We start from the raw sequence: 20,833 nt of genomic DNA on the forward strand, positions 1-20,833 counted from the left end.
ATTTAATGGGGGAGGTTGCTGATACCACTGCAATCCCCACCCCACCCCAAGGACAATGGCAGTATTCTGAATGGCTCCAGCCTAGGAGCAGCTTGCTCCAGCAGTGCCCCTTCCACCCTAGGAGCTAGAGGTTGGCCCCACTACTCCCTACCAAGGCCTGGATCCAAGCATCCTCCCATCTTTCCCCCAGGCCTTCTGGGGTCACCCAGTTAGGCGGTGGTGGAAGCAGAAAGGAAGCAGAGACAATAACGCAGTGAGGGTCTAGGTTTACTCTTTGGGGACAGGGAGGGGTGACGAGGATGTGTAGGTGGGACGGGAGCGCCCCTCAGTAGTCAGCTGTGTAATCTGTGCCATGTAGCCCCCGGCACAGCAGTGTAAACTCCTTCACCATCTCCTTCACCCGCCTCTTGTTCACTCGCTCACTAAAGGAGAGAAGGGAGCGCAGGTTAGCACCATCCACCACTACCTCCTTCTCCTCCAGACCTGAGCCCAGGCCCCACCAGCTCTGCTCACCGAAGGATCTGCTGGCTGAAGGTGTCCTTCTGTTCAGGGCTGAGGCGGGCAGAAGGAAAACCAGGTGGCTGCAGTGCCTCCTTGATCCACATGCTCAGAAGGCTGAAGCAGTGTTTGTTCAGAGCAAACAGGATGTCAGCAAAGCAGTCCATGAGGCTGCGGGAGGCCTGGCCCCCAATGGCCTGAGGAACACGGGTTCTCAGCATACCAGAGCCTTGCCCCTTCTGCAGCAAGGGTGCTGAGCCACGACCCCTCCGCCTCAGCTACACTGCACATGGCAAGTGACAGCTGCTTTTTGAGAGCCAGCTGATCCTCACAGCAACCCTGACAACTTCCAGCCATTTAAATGAGGAAGAAACAGAATCAAAGAGCTTAGAAACCAAAGGCTCAAGACTCGCAGAAGGTGCAGCTGCTTCAGCAGTGAGGGTCACTGCACCCCCATCAAGCCCCCACCTGCTCCATCTCACCTCCAGTACTGCTATGAGCAGCATACGGCCGTCCTCCTGTACTACCTTCCCCACGCGTTCTACTTCCCCACATCGAGGCAGTAGCTCTGTCTGCAGAGGATGGAGAGGCCTGTCAGTCCCAGCTCCCTCCCCCCTCACCCTGGAGACAAAGCCTGCACACCACACCCCTACCCTCTGGAGTCCTGGGCAGAGTAGGACTGGGTGTAGGGGTGGTGGGTGTTCAGGGGTCAGCATGGGACTCACAAAGAAGCCACAGGAGGCCTTGACAGTAGGTGCCTCAGGGAACTTGAGGGCCAGCACAGCTGTAGGAGAGGCAGAAGCAGATCAGATGGGGCCTAAGGATCTTCCCGAGGAGGCCCCAGGCCCACCTGTCCACCTGGCCCCACTTACCACACTGGAACACAGTTTTGACATCCAACCGTTCACACAGGAACAAATCTGGCTTCCGCTTCAGAGCCTGTAGGAGGTGGAGCTGGTAAGCCCAGCTCCAGCCAGTTCCAAGGACTATCCCCCCCACTCATCTGCCACCTCAGGCCCCAACTTCACACACCACAGGTAGCGGCTGCCAAAACCAGCTACCAGCCATGTCTGGGGGACCCGACCACCCCAGCGCTCAGTAGGCCAGGAGAGAAGTAGCTCAGGGATACTATGTACATGTATGTGTACATGAATGCATAGGTGTATATGAGAGGTTGGGAGGGGTCATAATGCAGAAAGCTCGGTTCCCAAGTCACTCCCTGAGCCAATACCTTCCCCTCTCCCCTCCCTCAGGGCCAGACCTCCTGCAGGCTGAGGTCGCCAGCAGTGACTTCGCTTTGATTCACAGAGGTAGTTGAGACCCCTGTATTTATTAACAGAGCAACAGGAAGACGAGATGGCAGCTGGACATGGAACACAGTCCAACAGCCCCTTCCCACGTTCCGCGTGCATTCCTCAGACACCCTCCAGTTCAGGAAGAGGAAATGTAGGGTAGGAGCCTTGGAGCCATGGCCCCACCTTTCACCCAGGGTACCCTGTGTCCAGGCCCTTGGCAGTCATACCCAGCCAAGGAACCACATTGCCATTTGGGGGGAACAGATGGAGTACGGGGGGCAGACAGCCCACCCCAAGTGGTACCAGGACATGACTGGCACATCTTCAGGTCACAGGAGATGCTCTGCACAGCTCCAGCAGTCATAAAACACTGCTGTTTCCCAGCAGCACCCCCAGCGCATACCAAATAGACCCCTAACCCTCCAGCGCCTCACATACCTTCCACTCCACCATGTTAACGCACGTGCAAACACCCCCAACATGCAACCTCACTTGAAACGCCCTATTTACCCTCAAACACACTTCGATCACATCTTTTACACTCACTCTCCCACATTTGCAACACACTCTCACTTCATAGTCATACCCCCAAAATTCCCCACATCCCGAAACCATGTCCCTACGCACACCCTCAATCTACCCAGTCCTCCAGCACATGTACTCGCCCATCCACAAGAACACAAAGACCCTCACCCCTAAGATACACCCTCGCACATACCTCCACACACATCCACCCAGGCCCAGAACGTACTCCCTCCCCCAACTCCTCACACCCTGTCCCCTAACTAAAGTGTAAGTGCCTAGAGAGTAAGAACTGTGTGTGCTTTTGCTCACCGTTATACCCTCAGCACCTCGCAGAGTACCAAGCATGTATTACATACTCAGGAAATATTTGTGGAATGATTAAGCAAATAAATGTATTATTAACTCCAACCCACAGGACCCCCAAAGCACAGGAACCCCTAACACAGAGCACTCCCACCATACTAATCCCACATTCCCACAGCCCAACACATGTATCTTCCAGAATATACACACCCTATTACAGACATACCAACCCCAATAGCACAATATATACTCCTATCCTCCATAACACACATTCCCACAGCCCAACATGCACACGCCTCCAACACACAGCAACATTCAAAATCCATCGATGCCCAACACACAGCCACATAAAGCACGGCTCAGTGCACATGTGCACACTTCAGCTACACATGCACCCAACACGCTACACACATACTACTTAACAGCAGTTACGTGATTTCTGTTCCCTTCCCAAACCAAACTCAAAACATACAAAGTAAGGTCCAACACACTTGAACACACACCAAACACAACCCCACTTCCCAGCAGCAACGCAGCCTGTCTAACAGCCCAACTATGGGCTCCCCCGCAGCACATTCATCTCAGCCCTCCCTTCAGAGCTCCTCCCAGCCTACCTCTCCAGAGCAGGCTGGGGCACTGAGGCAGGGAGTTCCCGGCAGGAGCACGGGAAGCCCAGGCCCTTCAGCTCCAGTCTTACCCCTGCACTTCTCGGACACTCCAGCCACACAGGAGCTGCTGGGAACGCTCACCACCCCGCGCCCCCACCCCACCAGGCCAGCCCAGCTCCCTCCCTTCAGGATTAGCCTCTCCCTGGTCTTTGGAGAAGACTGAGCTAGTTGAGGCAAAGGGGCTCTAAAGGAGGATGTTGGGTTGTCAACTTCCACGGAAACAGATGAAGAAACTCTATTCAACTGAACAGAAAAAAAATTTGTCAACAGAAAGCTAAAAATAGGCTTAAATTGAATTTCAACATAAGAGAAAGAGAAAGAGAGAGAACAGAACGTGAATGAATAAAACTAAAACACACCTGTGCCAGGAGTTGCATAAATGAATCAACAATATCAGGATGATCCCTGGGCCCTAAAATATAATAAAGATGGAACTTAAGAAAAAATTATACAAACAGCAACTCAACCTCATATAGTTATGTGGGACTGAGAGCCTGCAGGGAGACAGCATGGGGGCACATGAGCAGCAGGAAGCAAGATAAAGAAACAAAACATACAAAAACCATGAACGGGGAGAAGCCCAACAGAAAGAGACGGCAAAGTGAAGGACGGGCCTGCCCCAGCTCCCTCCCAAGGGGCCTTCCACCTACTCCCCACTCCTCCTCAGGTCAATCCCCCAAGAGATCCTTTGGGGTTTGAACACTGCTGGATTCCACATAGCTGAAGAAACAGCCCCCACACTCTTGTTGTAGCCTCCGGCAGACTAGGGTGGCCCTACACTGCTTCCTAGCAGATACCTTCCTGTCACTATCCATCGAGGAGTTGGGCAGGGCTGGTGGGAGTTTGGGTCTTGTACCCCCTTTGGAGGCCTGGCTGAAAGCCCTGAAATGGCCATGGTGTCAGGGCCTGAGAAGGTGCCCCCTCACTTCGATGGCCTTTGGGCTCTTGGTCTGGCCAAAGAAAGGAACCTATTGGGTCCACTTAAACCAGAGGACTCCTTCTTGGATAGGATAGTGGCCAATATGCTATGAGGCTGGCCAGGCAAGCCATTGGCAGGCCTAGGGAAGGAAACTGCACCCTGAGGCCAAAACGGAAAGCCCACCCAGCAAAGCCCCTCCACATGGACCCAGACCCAGCAGAGAGCCAAGCTCTGGGCTGAGGACCAGCTCCCATCAGGACACACGAAGAAAAAGGGAAACCAGTCAATGTGTCACCCCATGGTGCAGGGGGAGGGCAGAGCCTGGGGAAGGAATGGCAACACTGGGACAGCATACAGGTAAGGGGGCCATCCTGTCCAGCCAGACAACCAACAAGCCCAACAAACAGGACGTTGGACACGATTCTGCCTCCAGTTCTGATGACGCCTGTGGCAAGGACAAGGCATGCGCCAGAAGCTCCTGCTAGGGCCACTCCACTCTCGTGAGAAGGCACTGCAGGAATATCTGCCTGAGACACCACTAAGGAGCTGTGTGATCTTGCGCAAGCCACAAACGCTCAGTTTCCCACTGTAAAACAGATAATCGTCTCTTCCCCGCTTCCTTCTCCAGGCTGTGCGGAGCCACTGGTAAAGCCCCTCCCTTTCACATCTGAGCCCCAAGTTACTCATTTCTGGGAAGGTGAGGCCCAATGTGCCCCATGCCTGGGTCCCACTGCAGACAGCAGGTTCGACATTCAACAGCCACCCTGCTAGCAGTGGGGAGAAAGGTTCCAAGGGCAGGGAGCCCTCATCCTCCTTTCTTCAACAGCGTCTGGTGCCTGCTCTAGGCTGGCCTTGCTCTGGGCACTGGGGATGCGTAAGAAGAAATCCAGCCCTGCCCTTGAGGGGCTTAGTCTAGGGAGAGAGACAGACATGAAAACTGAATTTAGTGTAATCAGTGCTGTATCAGCAGTGCGTACGTGATGCAGTTTGGGCACAAAGGTAGAAGCACCCGATTCTGCCTCCGGGAAGCTTCTGAGGCATGATAACAAGGGTAAGTCATGAAGGAGTGAGCGCTCACCCAGCAAAGGGCACAGGGCATTCCAGTCAGAGGAGCAAGACACAGGGATCAAATGGGACACGGGAAGGGAAACGGCAGTGTGGCTGGACGGCTGGAGTCACGGGGACGCTGGCAGGGAGGGCACCGAGAGGTATGCAGGAGCTACATCATGTGGGGGGAGTGGGGCAACAACCCGAGGACAACAGGGGAGGGATGAAAGGGTTTTAAGCCGGGGAGGGAAAATGTCCAGCTTTGTGTTTTATAAAGAACATTACAGATTCAGGGTGCAGGATGGATCGGAGAGAAGGGCAGATGCAGGAAAACCAGTCAGAAAATTGTTGAGGTAATCCAGACACCGTACACTGAGACTGCGGCCATGGGGGGGGGGGGGGGAGTGGCCAGACTGAAGGACAATCAGGAGCCAGGACCACCAGGACTTGTCCCCACCTGGATCTGAGGAGCGAGAGAAGTGGAGCTGAGCATGACCACGCCTGGGTTCTGGCTCAGGTTTCTCCCCACTTTGGACCTACCCAGAGCCCATCAGAGCAGAGGCCAGCGTCTTGGGACTGGACACTGAGGACATAAGCACAGAGCGCTCCAGCTCCAGCTGAGACCGCTGGTGAGCCTCAAACCTGCAACCACGAATCCAGGCAAGACTCAGAAGGCTGGCTGAGCAGTGCTGTTTCATTTCCAGGTTAGAAGCCCTGGGTTAGACAGCAAGGGAAGCCTGGAGGCCCTGGCTCACAACTTTCCCAGGCAAAGGGCCACAGTGAATGGGGGGCTGGGACCACAGCCAAAGGCTTTTGGCATGGAAAGGAATAAACCTCGATGCAGGGAAAGGAATCAGCACTCCTGAGTACGTCGTGTGCAAAAACCACAAGTCATGGGTCCAAAAGATGCTACTTTAATGTCTATAACAATCCTATCAAGTATAAAAAATCTCCATTTCACAGATATGGAAACGAAGGCTCCACAAAGGTAAGTGACTTGCCCAAGGTCACACAACTAGTTGGTGGTGATGAGCTTAGAATCTAGGTGGACCTGACTTCAAAACCCATGCTCTTTCCACTTTTCATTATACCCCAAAGAAAAGGAGCCAGTTTGGTACCCCAAGTCCGAGAGCTTCTGGCTCCACCTTCCCCGACATCCAGACTGGCCCTGAGCCCAGCAGGCCAGTAGCAGACATCATTCACTCTCTTATCCACTTCCACCTAAGGTGTCAACTGTTTGTAAGGTGACAATTACACTGTGCTTTATCTCATAAGTTTCCCATCAAGTCCCATGTGCAACTCAGGGGACAGAGAACAGAGTGGACAGCTTTGGCTCCCCAGTCAGAGAAGCAGAGGCAGTGGCAGCAGCAGCAGAGACCCTGGTCAGGACCTACCTTGCTGGAAGAGAGTGAGTGTGACGGAGGCGACGAGCAGGAAGAGGGCCTCGATTGGGGGAAAGTGGGCAGGCTCATGAGCAAAGATGTGGACCAGCTACAACAAAGCAGGGGATGCTGGTCAGCGGAGGCCCTGTCTCACCAGGACAGGCCAGCACCCCTGGGATGCAGGCGAGGACCCTGCCAGGGCCGCCACCCACCCCCTCCACCCACCTACCCCTCCCTGAGTCCCATCTCTGACTAGGATGAACTCTAGAATGCTGCTGTCCCAGGCAGGAGGCCCACCTGCCGAGTGAGGTCAAGCGCAGAGGCCTGGGGGATGGTGCTGTACATCCGACCCAGCATCTCACACAGCTGCGGCACCATGGGGGCAAAGTCATCCAGCAGCGTCTTAACAGACTTCTCGAAGATAGCGCATACCGCCTGGGAAAGGAAGCAAAGGGGCCCACGAAACAAAACACAATATTGTATTATAATCATCAAATTAGCTAAGAGACTAGATCTTAATTATTCTAACCACTAAAAAGAAATGATAATTATGTGACGTGATAGAGGTATTATCACTATAATGGCAACCATAGTATAATATATAAATGTAGCAAATAAACATGCTGTACACCTTAAATTTACAAAACATTATATGTCAAATGTATTTCAGTTGAAAAGCAAAGGGGCCTGGTCAGCAAGTCACGAACAGCTGGAACACAACTGAGGCCTCACAGAGAAGGCCTGAGAAGGGGCCCTGGCCTGGTTCTGTGAATCAAGGAAAGTAAACAAGTCTGGCCCTTACCCTGCAAGGCAGGAGGCAGAAAGGCCCTTCTCAGAGGGGCACAGGATGGAACTCCGGAACTCAATTCTTGCTACTTACGTCTCCACCATTTCCCCTCAGGGAGCAGCCCTGAACTGACAAGAGACCAAAGGCAGGTCTCTGCTGTTAAAGTGGGTCCCTGACTGTCCCTCAGTCCCAACATCACAATCCTTTGGTCGAGAGCTTCTTGTGATACTGGGAAGTTCTGAATGTCTCCCCAAAAGATTCCTTGTATGGACGGGGCAGAATTCATCTCCTTCGCCTTCTCCACACCATCACAAGCTTAACCGGAGCAGCCACACCTTCCTCCTTGTCCACCTCTGAGCAAAGTCACCATGGGGCAAAGAGCAAGGGTCGGGGCTCACCTCCACCACCTGGGCATCATTCAGCCATTTGCTCAGCACCTTCTGGATCAGCTGAAAGACCTGCTGCAGCACCACCACCACCTGGAGACACAGGATGAAGATGGCCCCACCACCACTGTCACCCACCCGAGAAGGACCTGGTAGTAGAAGTAGACCAGGAGTTGAAACCTATCACCCCAGACTGCATATCGAGGATCCTCTCAGAAGAAGCCTCAAACTGCAAAGCAGGGATATTATGAGTGCTTCATAATATTATTAAAACTTCGTAACTTTTAAAAAATGACTCCCTATCAATTTCTGCTCAGTAAAACTCTTAGTGCCAAAAGCCTTTGGGCTCGCCCCCGGAAGTGGAGGTGCTGTCTCACCCAGGCAGGCTTAAGGTAGACAGCCCCAAGCGATGTGCAAATCCGGGCAGCTTATGAAGGAGCAGAGAGCAGACTGAGATTCTGGGGGTGAGGGAAGGCAGGATGCCGCCTACCATAGAAGTAGAAGGGGCTCTGCGGGGAAAGTGTGGTCTGGGGCCAAAAGGAGAACTGGGGTGGGGAGTTGAGCAGAGGAGCCAGGATACTGTGGCTTCCTTTTGTCCAGGAGAAACACTGGAGCAGATACTGGTGACAATGACCAAAGCAGTTCCTCACATTTGTACAAAATGTCACAATGCAAAATACTTTCACTCAAGACCACACCTACAGTTCCATGAGGTGAGCAAGCCAATAGTCTGATGTCCACAGTTTTGAACGGGAAGCTGAGGCCCGCCCCAGACCAAGCAGCTCGTAAGTGGCCCCCTACTCCTGTGCCCGAGCTTAGCGCAGTACTGTGACCTGCTGTTCACAGGTATTTCCTCTAGACTGGGGGCAACTTGAGGGTAAGAACTAGTACATGGGGAACATGCAAGCATCACTTAGGGGTTGGAGGATAATGTCAGTGTCCCCCATGGGCGGAAGAACCACAGTGACATCACCCCAGTTGGGCTGGGGACAAAGACAACACCACCCACAGGGTGAGACAATGCTATCACTCCCTCCCTATCCAGTGAGGGGCGACGGTCAGCTCATTCACAGGGTGAGGACCAGGGAACAATGACAATATTGCCCACAGAGTTGGGGGTGACAATGACACTCCCACAGGGTGGGGGGTGGGGACAACGGCAATGACAACATCACCCACGGGATTGGGTCCCTGTGGCACTGGCAGCTTCCGGAGCTCAGAGCCTTCGTGATCATCCTCATGATGACTGACATCCAGCGTGGTGAAGAGGTTGGAGAGAAGCCCCAAGATGTGAACAATGGCCAGCTTGTTGGAGGGATTAGGCTGTGGGGTGTAACGAACCAAGTTCTGGATCGCCCAGCCCAGCTGGGCCCCCCTGGGTCCCCTGACTGCCAGCTCCAACCCCAACCCTCAGCAGCCACAGCTCACACAAAGGGACACCCCTGTCCTGCTCCTCGCGGGAGACAGACAGACAGTCAGACACATAGCCCCCTACCACCAGCCCTGGAGTCCCACCCCTGCTCTCTCCTGGGGAGAGACACACACCCCCACCCACCCACCCTGGCTCACTCACGATCTCCTCGGCCAGCTTCTCCAGCTGCTGGATGTAGGGCGAGATGAGCGAGTGCAGGTTCTTAAGGATCTCCTCCACCTGCAGGGCTGACAGCAGGAAGCCCAGTGCCTGCATCAGCCACATGCACTGGCTCGTCTGTGGGACACAACAAGGAGGTCAGTCCTGGACATATCTGGTTGTAGTGCAAAGGATGAACCGACTGGGTAAGCTTCCAGGAACAGAGAACAGGGGACAAGGCAGAAGACAGAATTTCTGTGGGTTCCTCCAATATCCCCAAGGAGCCCCCTAGAAACTTGTGCGCTCACCTTGTGGATCTGTTTCATCAGCACGTCCTGGGGATACAAAGGTGGAGTATGGTATCAGAGCAGTGCCGACTGCGCCTGCGGCCCAGCTCCACCCGGGCCCCTGCGCACCTGGGAGACGGCCACGATGTTGGCGGCGTAGGGCGGCAGGTCGTACTTGCACTCTCGGCAGATCTTCTTGAGGGTGGACACAGAAGAGACGGAGAGCTCCGGGTTGCCGAGGGCATGCAGTACGAGGGGCAGGACGCTGTTGATCATGACGGGGTGGTCAGCCAGCCATTCAGACAGAGCTCCTGGCAGAAGAGGGGAGAGGGAAGGCCTGAGGTAGGCCATGTCCCCGCAAGGCAGGCAGAGCGCCTGTCCTGGACAGGGGCACGTTGCAGCCCTGGGATAGATCACCGCTCATTCAGAGGGCTGAAGAGGCAAATATGCTTGCACACGATCAAACATGCTCATTACAGCTGAGAAGCAGGAAAGAGTTGCTCGTTAGAGGCCCAACACTGCTATTCCATTGGCACTGAGTTAGCTTCACCGAATTGCAGCTCAATACGCTATAGGAAGGACCCCTAGACCGCCAGCTGGCTGCAACGCTGACTGCATGTGTGGGCACGTGTGTCTCCCCACTCAGGATAGCACCCAGCAGGCTGGCTGGGGCCGGGCGCCTGTGGCTCTGGGAATGTGCTCGTGGGTGTGCGCCAGTCTCACCAATCGTGAACATGACAGTGTCCGCCAGCTGCACGTTGCTGATGCTGATCCGGGGGATGAGACCGATGAGCCCAGGCACCACGTCAGAATAGTTGACGTCAATGGTCTCCGCGATGGACTGGAAGCCATAGAGCAGGGCCTCTGTGTGCTAGGGAGAGACGGTGCCACTGGCTTGGCTGGGGAGGGTGTGACAGGTCTGGGAGGGGTGAGGGAATCGGGCTGGGAAGGTACCTGCCAGGAGTAGGGCTCCTCTGAGCTGGTGAGCAAACGGCCCAGCTTGTCATAGAGGTTGCTGAGCAGCTCGGCCCCCAGCATCTCATAGACATACATGAGCGTGTCTGAGATGTCCACCCTGAGAAGCACACAAAGGCCTTACACACTGCCAGGATGCAGGATCCTGCCCCCAAGCCCAGGAAGCCCCCTGGTACCCCCGTAACCCTGTACGAGTTCCTAGAGAGCAGAGGAGAGAGCCCCAGGATTCAGGAAGCCTGGCCTTGGGCCCCCCCTCTTATCGCCGCCATTATTTCAGGACTCCGTTTACAGCTAAGATTGGCCTGCTAGCATCACCTGTAGATTCGGAACTGCTCCTTCTCGTCTGAGGACCAGAATCCATATTCCTCATCAGAAGGGAACTGGGCCTTGTGCAGAAGGACATCCACCAGCTGGAAGTAGACTGGCCGGTACACCTGCTGGTACACGGCCTGTTTCTCTGCCTCGAAGGACAGAATGTCATCCTGAGAGAGCCAGGGAAGAGTGTGAGCCACTCACCGGCAGCCACAGAAGCCCACGACCCGCCGTCTTCCATCGTGACCGCCTCCTACTACAGGTCACACAGACACACCTGTAGCGTGTACCAGAAGGTGAGGGTCAGGGAGCTGGTGGTTTCATTGACAGGATAGTGGCCAGGGATGCCCGTGCAGAACATGATCATGTTGACGAGGGCCAGGAAGCTCTGCCAGTGCTCCACTTGGTCCAGCAGGGCCCTGGGGGGAGGGGACACAGTCAGGTCATGCCACCTCCCCCAGGAGGGCTCCATAACGCCACCTCCTAGAGGGCCCTGCTACCCCCCCCCCCCGCAGCTGCCCCACTCCTCACCGGGAGTGGTTCTCGCCCAGGGCCACAGCAATGCGACAGATGCCATGGGAGGTCTCCATGTCCCCACTCTGCACTGCCTGTCGCAGTTGATCCTGCAGTCCCAGCACCAGCGGGATGAGTTTCAGGAGTGTGTTCACATACCTGGAGAAAAGAGAAGAGGACACCCGTCAGAGCTGCCTGCCCATCGCTCCCCATCTGTGAAAGAAAAGTACATTCTCCCTGTCTTCCGTCAAAGACCCCATCCCCACATCAAATCCAAAGCAAAACAGAGGTCAGGGCCTACAGGGCAGCTCTGATGCTGCCATGTTAGGAAGAACCTTAGGTCGGAGACCTCCAAGAGAACTCTGGGAAGGAAGTGCGAGGTCAGTGTTATGGGTTGAATTGTGTCTCCCAGTTGGACTTAGAGTTGATGCTGGAAGGGGTTAAGACTTTTGGGGAGGTGGGGAGGAGGTGAATGTATTTTGAACGTGGGAAGGACATAAATTTGGGGGAGACAGATGGCTAACTGATATGGGTTGAATTGTGTCCCCCGGGGGTTGGATCATGGGCTTCTGTGGCTGCCGGTGAGATAGCTAACCCTTCCCTGGCTCTCTCAGGATGACATTCTGTCCTTTGAGGCAAAAAAGATATGTTGAAGTCTTAACCTCTAATACCTCAGAATGTGACCTTATTTGGAAATAGAGTCATTGCAGATAAGGTCACAGAGTGGGGAGACCCCTAAAACAATATCCATGTAAAGACAGAGTCCTCCAGGGAGAAAGACATGTGCCAACAAAGGTGGAGATTGGAGTTATACAGCTACATGCCAAGGAACATCAAAGATTGCCAGCAAACCACCAGCAGCTAGGAGGCCAACAGGTTTCAGGGGAGCTGACACCTTGATTTCAGACCTCTAGCCCCCATAACTGTGAGACTATTCATTTCTGTTGTTTAAAGATACCCAGCGTGTGGCCCTTATTATGGCAGCTGTAGGAAACTAACAGAGATAGTGTTCAAGGAGCTCGAACAAGTACGGGAGACAGGACTTAACACAGACTCAGGAGCCCTGGTAAAGACTTTAGAAGGCGGCAACAGCTCCTAAGAGCATCAATCCCACCCTCCACTCGACCTCCTACCACCGAATCCTAACTCCTAGGTACTCTGGTGGCAGTAGGAAGGGAAAGTAGGTAATGAACTTAGAGAGAGCTAACAGGCAAAATGGACAGGACCTGATGATTGACTGGACGTGAGGATGGGAAAGAGTCAGGGACAACTCGCGGGTTACTGGCTAAACAACTAGGTACACAGTGGGGTTACTTATTGAGACCTTCGGGGGTGGGGGAGGCGGACAGTAACAAATTTAATGGGAGGCTGGAAGGTGGTAAGTTCAGTGTTAGGCATGTTGAATCAGAGGTACCTGGTGAGAGATGCAGGTAGAAGTGTCCAGAGACTTGGATATAAAAATCTGAAGCCCAACAGAGAGACATAGATTTTGGAGTCAACAGTGAACAGCTGGTAATTGAAGTTATAGGAGTAGATGAGAATTGCGCAGGAAGACAGTGTCGAGTGAAAGAAAAGAAGAGGGTCCAGGTCAGAGCCCTGAAACACAATGACCCCTAAAGGAAGCGTAGTACACACAGAAGACGGAGAGACGGCGAGCTCTATCCCACTGTCCCCTCCCTAGTAGCCTGCTCTGTGGAGATCAGACTAAGCAGAGGAAGTGATACTCTCAGGGGGCATCAGATGCTTGGGACCCCTCTGTTGTCAATCATAGTGTCCCCATAGCAATCTACGGAGAGGTGGGTGGAGGATTGAGGGTCCAAAAGGAGTTCTATCCGGACTTGCCCCAACCAGGTTGCTAGGTAGGTAGCCTCCTAACCTTCAGGGTAAGATGGGAAGGACAGGCCAGAGGCAAACAACCCAAGATGTCGGCCTTCTCCACATTCCCATTCTGGTGAGATAAGGCATCCATACCAGGATATGCCCAGCCCAGAGACAGCCCCAGAGGGCGCTGCCTGGAGACAGCTGAGAGTTTCAGTCTCATGCCCCTGACACGGGCAGTACCACCAGACAATGGGCACCTTCAGGCCAGACTCCGGCACAGAGAGCAGGGGCAGGGCCAAGGCCATGACCCTCAAGCTCCCCAGGGGTTGAGACGGGGGCAGGAGGTAGTGCCCTATCCCCACCGTATTCCAAAGCTCCCTCACGCCTGCCAAAGTTCATGTACACAGTAGGCCCTCAGTGAAGGTTCTTAATTTGTCTTATCTGAAACTCATAAGATAAATCAAGGACAATATAGCTCAGAAGGGCTCAGAGTATCACCCAAGGTCATCCAGCCACTTAGAGACAGGTCCCAGGCAGGCCCCTTACACTGCTGTAGGTCTGCTTCTCTTTCAAAGTCCAACCTGAATTTCCTCAAAGGACCTATACAGATCCCTGGCCATCTCAAGTCCTAACTGATGGCAGCTCCCAAGAGACTGTCTAATTCACCTTCTCTCTTCCCTCAGTCCCCAGTGAAAAGCTTTTCCAGAATAAAAACATATTATAGTGGGGAAAAAAACCATTTCGGAGGAGAGAGGGCCAAGCAAGCAGAACAGCCGTGGAGGAGTGGGAAAAGGGTGAGTTGAGTACAAGCTTTGCCAAGGGGAGGGCCGATGTCAGGACGCGTGGGTAACGCAGGAGGCAAAACCACTGAAGACGACTTTCTCGAGCCAAAGCGAGGAAACTACACAGAGCAAGGCCCAAACTCTGACTCCAGGCTGGGTGCAGCCCACCCATGGGGAAACTCTAGCATAGATTCCCTACCCCCTGGGCACCTGAGACTTGTGAGGAGATAGAACAGGCCTGAGGCACCTCAAGAAGTTTCTAGGTTTGAGGGAGGGAGATAAGAGAGGATGTCTTTAGGGTGATAGCTGAGACTGGGTTCAAGAGGGTTGATTCCCATTGGCCAACTTCAGCTGCTGGGACTCCTTGGCTGCCACTCACACTGAGCTCAGCCCAGACCTGCAATTAGAGCTCTAGGAGCAGAGCTGAGAAAATGGGGAGAGTTGCTAAGCAACAAAGGGAGCTGCAGCCAATGGGCGCTCAGGAGGCTGTGGGTTCCCTCACTGGCTTCTTGCTCGCTCATTCGTTCAGAGGAGAAGAGGCATCAATTACCTACCAAAGCCCTGGAGACTGCCTGGGTGTATCCAAGGACACCCCACATCACCCATGCACTAGCCCTGGACAATCCCCCTTAGCCATTAACTGTCTGAGCCCAGCCAGCACTTGAGATTTGGGTTGCCAAGAAAAGCCTTGACCTGGGACTTGGTACCTACCTTAAGTTGGAAAACCTGGGAAACCAGGGGAAAGGCATACTAACTGCCAATGTCATAATGATATGAAATAACAGCAACTGCCATTTATGGAGTGCACAGGAGCCATGCTAAACCTCTCATAGACATCTTCTTATATATCCTCATACCGAAATATTCTTTATAGAATACCAGGGGCAGGCCCTATGCGCATTATCCTATTTAAACCACGAAAACTCTGAGGGTGATATGATCACACCCAATTTACTGATGAGGAAACTGAGGCTTAAAAGTGGCTCACCCAAGGTCTCAGATCTAGTAAGTGGACCATCTGGAATTCAAACTCTGATGTGATCAATGCCAAGGCTAGAGATCATTAACCACTCCCCAGTGCTGTGTCTTTCAATGTTTTTCCCCCTCCAACTCTCCAAGGGTTCTCAAAGCCATGTCTCTGAAATGTGTCAGGCTTCCAGTATTGCCCTGGCCAATCCAACTTATACCGAAAATTCATCATTTTCTCTGCCTAAAATCCTTTAATATCTTTACATCATCCTCAAGATAAAGACCAAAATCTCAAGCCAGCAAGGTCCTACTTGATCTGGGCCCTGATCTCCTACAACCGGCCCTTAAATCCTGCTGTCTAATCACACCCACTCACAGGCTCTCTCACACCCTTCCCTTGCTCAGGCTCCTTCGTCTCTCTGAAATGTCCTCCCCATACCCATCATCCCATCTGACTAACTCACACAGCCTTCACAGCATAGCTCAGTTGTCACCTCCTCTGGGAAGCCTTTCACAACCCACAGAGTGGGTTAAATGCCTTCTCTGGGCTCTTATAGCCCTGCTCTCTCCATTAGAATATTCACCACATTGACTGTACTTGTCCACTCATGCACCTACGAGGTTATGAGCTCCTGGCTTGCAGAAGTCAACCCATTCACCTTTATGCTCTTCGTACTCAGCACAGGGCCCAACACACAAACAGGTGCTCAACAAACGTTTGCTGAACAAACACCTCACTACACTCACCTTCTTTTGGGTCCTTGAACGTACCATGGTGCTGCCCACCACAGGCCTTTGCACCTGCTGTAGCTCTTGGAGCCTACAACACTCCCTCCTCCCCCAACCTTTCCCACGCCCGCTCACACCTCTCACCACTCAGGCAACCTACTTTTCATCCGTTCAAAAAACAATGAATGCTACCAAGTGCTGCCAGGTACAAAGTGACAAAATAAAATGATAGAGTGCCTGCTGTCACCGGGCTGAGAGACTAATGGGGAGACATACATTAATTTATAATGAAACCATCTTATGGGCTAAGAAGGAAAAACACTGGAAACTTTGAGATAAAATAACAGAGAAGACCAAACTTAGTTTTAAAAATCATTGAGGATGTGAAATTTAAACTGAGGCAAAGTACATGTACAAGTACATGTCATGGTTCAGAGCCTGAAAGGAGCATGGAACATTCAAGGAACTGAAAAGACTGAGAATGAAGCAAGCAAGGAACATGGCATGAGATGAGGCTGGATATGCCATATTGTGTAGCATCTCTGTGAAGCACAGTAAGGATTCTGAACCTTATCCTAAGAGCAGTGAGAAGCCACTGAAGGGTTCTGAGCAGAGAGGAAAGATTAGACACTCACTTTCAAAAGATCACTCTGGTTGCTGGGGAGACAATGTAGGGTCCAAGAGTAAAATCCAGGGGACTGGTGAGAGAGCTGTGGGGAAAGTCATCTGGGGAGAAACGATGGCAGCTTGGACTAGAGTGGTGGCAATGGAAATGGAAAAAAAAAAAAAGATTTGCAATATGGTCAGGAGCAGAATAGCCAGAACTTGGTGACTGACTGGCTGAGAGAAAGAGAAGAGTCAAGTATTTTAACGGAATAATTCATTGGATGGTTAGTTTAATGTCTGTCTCCCTCTCTGATCCATAAGGACAGGACCATGTCGTTTTTGGTTCCTTGCTGTATCTCCAGCATAGGACCAGGTACACAGTAGGCACTCAGTGTGTACTACACAGATGGATGAGTGGACATGTGTCTGGCCATGCAGACTGTCCCTCTCTGGGAAGGTAGGGACCAGCTCACCTCTGGGCATCCGGCTGTGAGATGGCGTTGACAATGGCCTCCACGCTGCTGTCGAAGAGCTCGGAGTCCTGCAGAGCCGTGAAGGCAGCCTGAATGAGCGCCTCGCAGTCCTGCAGTGGCACCTCCAGCTGAACCCAGCTGGAAAAGCACTTGAGCACCTTCTGACGTACACAGCTGGGTGAGCTGGGCTGCTGGAGCAGCTGCTCCAGCAACGGGAAGACAGCCCCACACTCCACAGCCAGGCTGGTCCGCACCAGGCCTTTGCGATACTGGGGCAGGCGGCTGGTCTGAAATTCCTCAGGCAGCACTGTCAGCAGCTCCAGCAGAGCCAGACAGCGGCCCTGGCCATCCACTGGCGAGTCCTCAGCCTGGAAGAGCCGTACCATATCTGCCACAGCACATGGCCAAGCGTCAGGCATCATGCTGAGAGCCAGTGAGGCCAGTGCCACACACAGCCGCGTCAGCACAATCTTGGAACCACTGGCGAAGCGGGTGATCTGAGTGAAGAGCTGTGCCTTTAGACTTTCATACTGGTCGGTGGGGATGTCACTCCAGTAGCGAGAGATCTTGATGTGCAGGGCACTGGCCCCAAAGTACTGAATCTCAGGCACCTTGTCGGGCTGCAGCAGCTGCCAGCTGAAGTGCCAGGCCTGTGGGGAGACCTGGGCCTGCATCAGCCACTTCTGAGCCAGGTTCTTGTTCTCAATGCTGGGGTCGTAGTAGAGCTGGTGCAGCGCCTGGAGGACAGCACAGGACTGAGCAGGTGCCGGCCACTCTGGACCCTGCCCGAGCCCAGAAACGGGGGCATGACTTGGTCCTGCAAGACTGCTCTCTCTGTCTGACTGGGGGGCTGAGCAGGAAGGGAGAGCTGAGGGCTCTGCAGTTTCATGAGCCTGGGGTCCTGCCGATATCTTAAGAAGCTGAACTTGGCCCATGCTCTACCATATTCTCTTCTCCTTATAGCAAAACGTTATGGGTTCAAAGAGTGAATCTCCACAAGAAAGTAAATAATAATAATAATTATTATTTTAAAACAGAGGCAGCTGAGCTTGCCAAAGGGGAGGGGGCACTTGAGGTAAAGGACAAGGCCCAGGTGGAAGGAATGGTTCCATAGGAATGAAGCTAAGCCCGAGAAAAGCATGGAAGAGCCTGAGGGGGAACCCCCCACCCCACCCTCCCAGACACAGCTGCTCCCATCATCTCCAAAAGCTCCATTCAGCTCCCCCAGGATCATCACTAGGTCACTCCAGATGCTGGCACCAAAGCCAGTGTGAAATCTGAGCAGGACTAAGACTTTGCCAGGCAGCCCTACGACAGAGACATACTGGAGAGAAGGATGAGAACACCCCTCAGAGAGCGCACGTAAGGGTCCAAAAAGTTGGTCCAGAGAAGTCTCGATCTACAGCCCTGGCAAATGAGAGCCTGGAGCTCTCAACTAGCCGAATCCCCAGGGTCCCAATTCCACTGCGACCTCACACAGTAAGAAAACAGAGGTTTAACTCCCCGGTAGCACAGGGAACGGTGCACCACCATGCCAACACTGCCCAGCCCCAGGCGGCGGAAGAGTGAGGCCAGGACTCTGACTCCCTAAGCAGTCTCCATCCAAGTAGGCTTAGGCCATATCTGTCCCCTGAAGGCCAGTTATGGTCATTGTCCCTGTTTGGCCCCTCAGGGATGCAGAGGCAGGCAGAGAACAGAAGCAGAAGGGACGCATCCTCACCATTTGGTATGGCAAACAGGGCTCAAGAATAACAAATGAATATCTGCAACCATTGCCTATTTGGCAGCAAGGCAGCCCCATCTCCCCATTCATGAGTAGGGGGGTTGGTTGGGGGGGGGATGCATTTCTACATTCCAGGCCTCTGCAGGTAAAACGCAGAAGAGAACCACCAGAAAAGCAGTTTTCAAAAACGATGGCGGTGAAGGAGTCTGGGGGTTCCATGGCAGGAAGCCACGTGGGCAGGTGAGTAGGAAAGAACCCCGAGACTGCCAGCAGGACCAGGCCCCTTGGGCCCAGCACAAAACAAAGGGGGCCAGCCCTCCTCTTGCCTGCCCGGGGCTGGTCTGGCCTCCATCCAATAAAGGAAGGACCTTTCTCCAAGAAAGAGTGAAAACATAATCCAGATTGTTTGAGTCCCAGACTATTTTCTGAGACCCTTGGCTCTACAAAACACGTCCAGGATGGTTCAGCATCAGTCTGGTTCCTGGGGACTGAGCTGCAGGTCTCCCGGGCTCCTGGGTTCTTACTGCACTGCTCATGCAGTTCTCCCGGAGCTGGAGAACAGCCAGTCTGGCTGGAGGTCTAAGCCCTCAGCACTCTGGAGAGGCCATCCCAAGACCCTAGAGTATCTATCCACGGAGGACCCATGTCTCGGGAAAGCCATAAATAGCCCATTAGAAATTGTAACACCGCTTTCCTGCCTGCCCAGAGAGACAGCAAATGCCAGGTGTCCTGGGGGCACCAGCCCAGCGGGCACTCAGCCCAGGCCTGGGCCTTGGCATTAGTGTCGGTGCCCAGAACTTCTGCTCTGTCACAGGAGTGCCCACCCCAGGGCCCTCGTACCTTCTCCACGTTCTCCACAGTGAAGTCCAAGGCTGGCGCTTCTCCAGCCCCAGCAGCCCCCCGCGGCTCCTCCCGCCGCTCCATCTTTGCTTCTTCCCCAGCAGGGAGGTGGACCCCGACCTGTTTCCTGCCCCAGCCCCTTGGCTGCTGGCCGCCTGCTAGACCCCGGCTTGGGTGCCCAGGGAGAGGTGGGGTGACAGGGGACCCAGGGCGGGCATGGCTGCCGAGGTCTCCCCACCTCGGTCGGGACTGGGGGACTTGCCAGAAGGCAAAAGGGGTGCTCTTAGGAGGAGACCAACGAGGGGGACTCTGCGGAGGAAGCCGTCAGCGAGTTCCCAGGGGGGTCTCCTAGTGGTAGGTCACGGCTCCGTCCGCAGAATCTGTGAGGAGGCAGTCATAAGGGAGGGAGGCCTATGGGGGGAAACCGAGCCCCTGGCCCGTGAGGGGTCACAGGGTCGATGGCCTGCACCCACAACACCCTCGTCTGAGTGAGCTCCTGGGTCCTATGAGGAGGTCACGGGGGTGGGGGGTCACGGGGGAGAGAGCCCTTCGCGGGTTGCGGAGGCGTTCCAACGAAGCGCGGGGGCGCAGCTGCGACAGTCTGGGGCGAAGAGTCCGTAATGTTGAAGGGCTGTGGCAGGTCCCCTCCGCTCGGCCTGGCCCGCGCTCTTCTCACCGCCCGGCTCTGGCCCCGCTACAGCCTCTGCCTCCGCCCCAGTGACTGACAGGCGAGCCGGCCCGGCGGGGCTGGGGAGGGGACCTCAGCAAGGCGCGGGCTGCCCCGAGCGCCTGTCCCCGGCAAAGCCGACTCAGGCGCCGTCCCTCCCCTACGCCTACCCTGGCCCGGCCCGGCACAGCCCGGCACTGCCCAGCGGAACTGCGCGGAAACTCATTCCGGGTCTTCGGTCCTGTCCTCGCGCCAGCCGGCGCGACCCCGAGCAGGCGATGGAGCGGCGAGCCGCTCGAGGCCTTTGCCGAGCCAAGGTCCCGCCGCTGCGCACCCTGGGAAATGTAGTCCGTATTGCGCCTAGCGGGGGTGGGGGGCGGCGCCTTGCGACTAAGACCGGAGCACGTGGGCTGGTGACCCGCGGAGCCCCGCAAGTCCCAGGCTTACTGAGACATTCCCAGTCAAACCGTCGGGAGGAGCTGCAGAGCAGCTCCCTAAGAGTGTGTGACTCTCAAGGGGCGGGTGGATGGAGGTGGGAGTCCAGACTGGAAGATAAGGGGTGTGTGTGTTGGGGGAGTGAAGTAAGTGTGTGTGGGGAGGGGGGTATCACTCTAGTGCTCCGCTGCGGGTACATCCTGGGGGCCCTCTGGGGAGGAGGCGTCAGCACCAGTGAGAAGAAAGGGGGCTTGGCGCGCCTCCGGAATAAAAAAGGACGGCTCAGAATCACCCACTGAGCAACCAGGAAACCACATACCA

General features: G+C 54.4%; 1 protein-coding gene across 3 annotated transcripts; it reads right to left on the reverse strand.

Moving 5' to 3' along the window:
* Positions 1–248: 248 nt before the first annotated feature.
* On the reverse strand, positions 249–20,291 carry IPO13 (importin 13; the record flags this gene model as incomplete). 3 transcript variants are annotated; one of them, XM_081057903.1, is made up of 20 exons in its annotated part: positions 19,411–20,291; positions 16,848–17,584; positions 11,486–11,626; positions 11,232–11,373; positions 10,958–11,124; positions 10,622–10,742; positions 10,391–10,538; positions 9,797–9,978; positions 9,689–9,715; positions 9,384–9,518; positions 8,990–9,133; positions 7,823–7,903; positions 6,935–7,072; positions 6,650–6,746; positions 3,649–3,701; positions 1,371–1,437; positions 1,224–1,282; positions 981–1,070; positions 514–695; positions 249–422 (listed from the first exon to the last, which is right to left on the reverse strand). In XM_081057903.1, exons 1-20 carry the CDS (start codon positions 19,492–19,494, stop codon positions 326–328), a joined length of 2,892 nt encoding a protein of 963 aa, XP_080914029.1. In that variant the 5' UTR covers positions 19,495–20,291. The 3 variants fall into 3 exon arrangements, 2 of the variants coding, with proteins under 2 accessions (XP_080914029.1, XP_080914030.1); XR_013993901.1 differs by lacking the exon at positions 3,649–3,701 and having other exon boundaries at positions 19,411–20,133; XM_081057904.1 differs by lacking the exon at positions 249–422 and having other exon boundaries at positions 547–615; positions 19,411–20,133.
* Positions 20,292–20,833: the final 542 nt, after the last annotated feature.

The sequence above is a fragment of the Rhinolophus hipposideros genome (assembly GCF_964194185.1).
Source record: "Rhinolophus hipposideros genome assembly, chromosome: 8".
NCBI lineage: Eukaryota > Metazoa > Chordata > Mammalia > Chiroptera > Rhinolophidae > Rhinolophus > Rhinolophus hipposideros.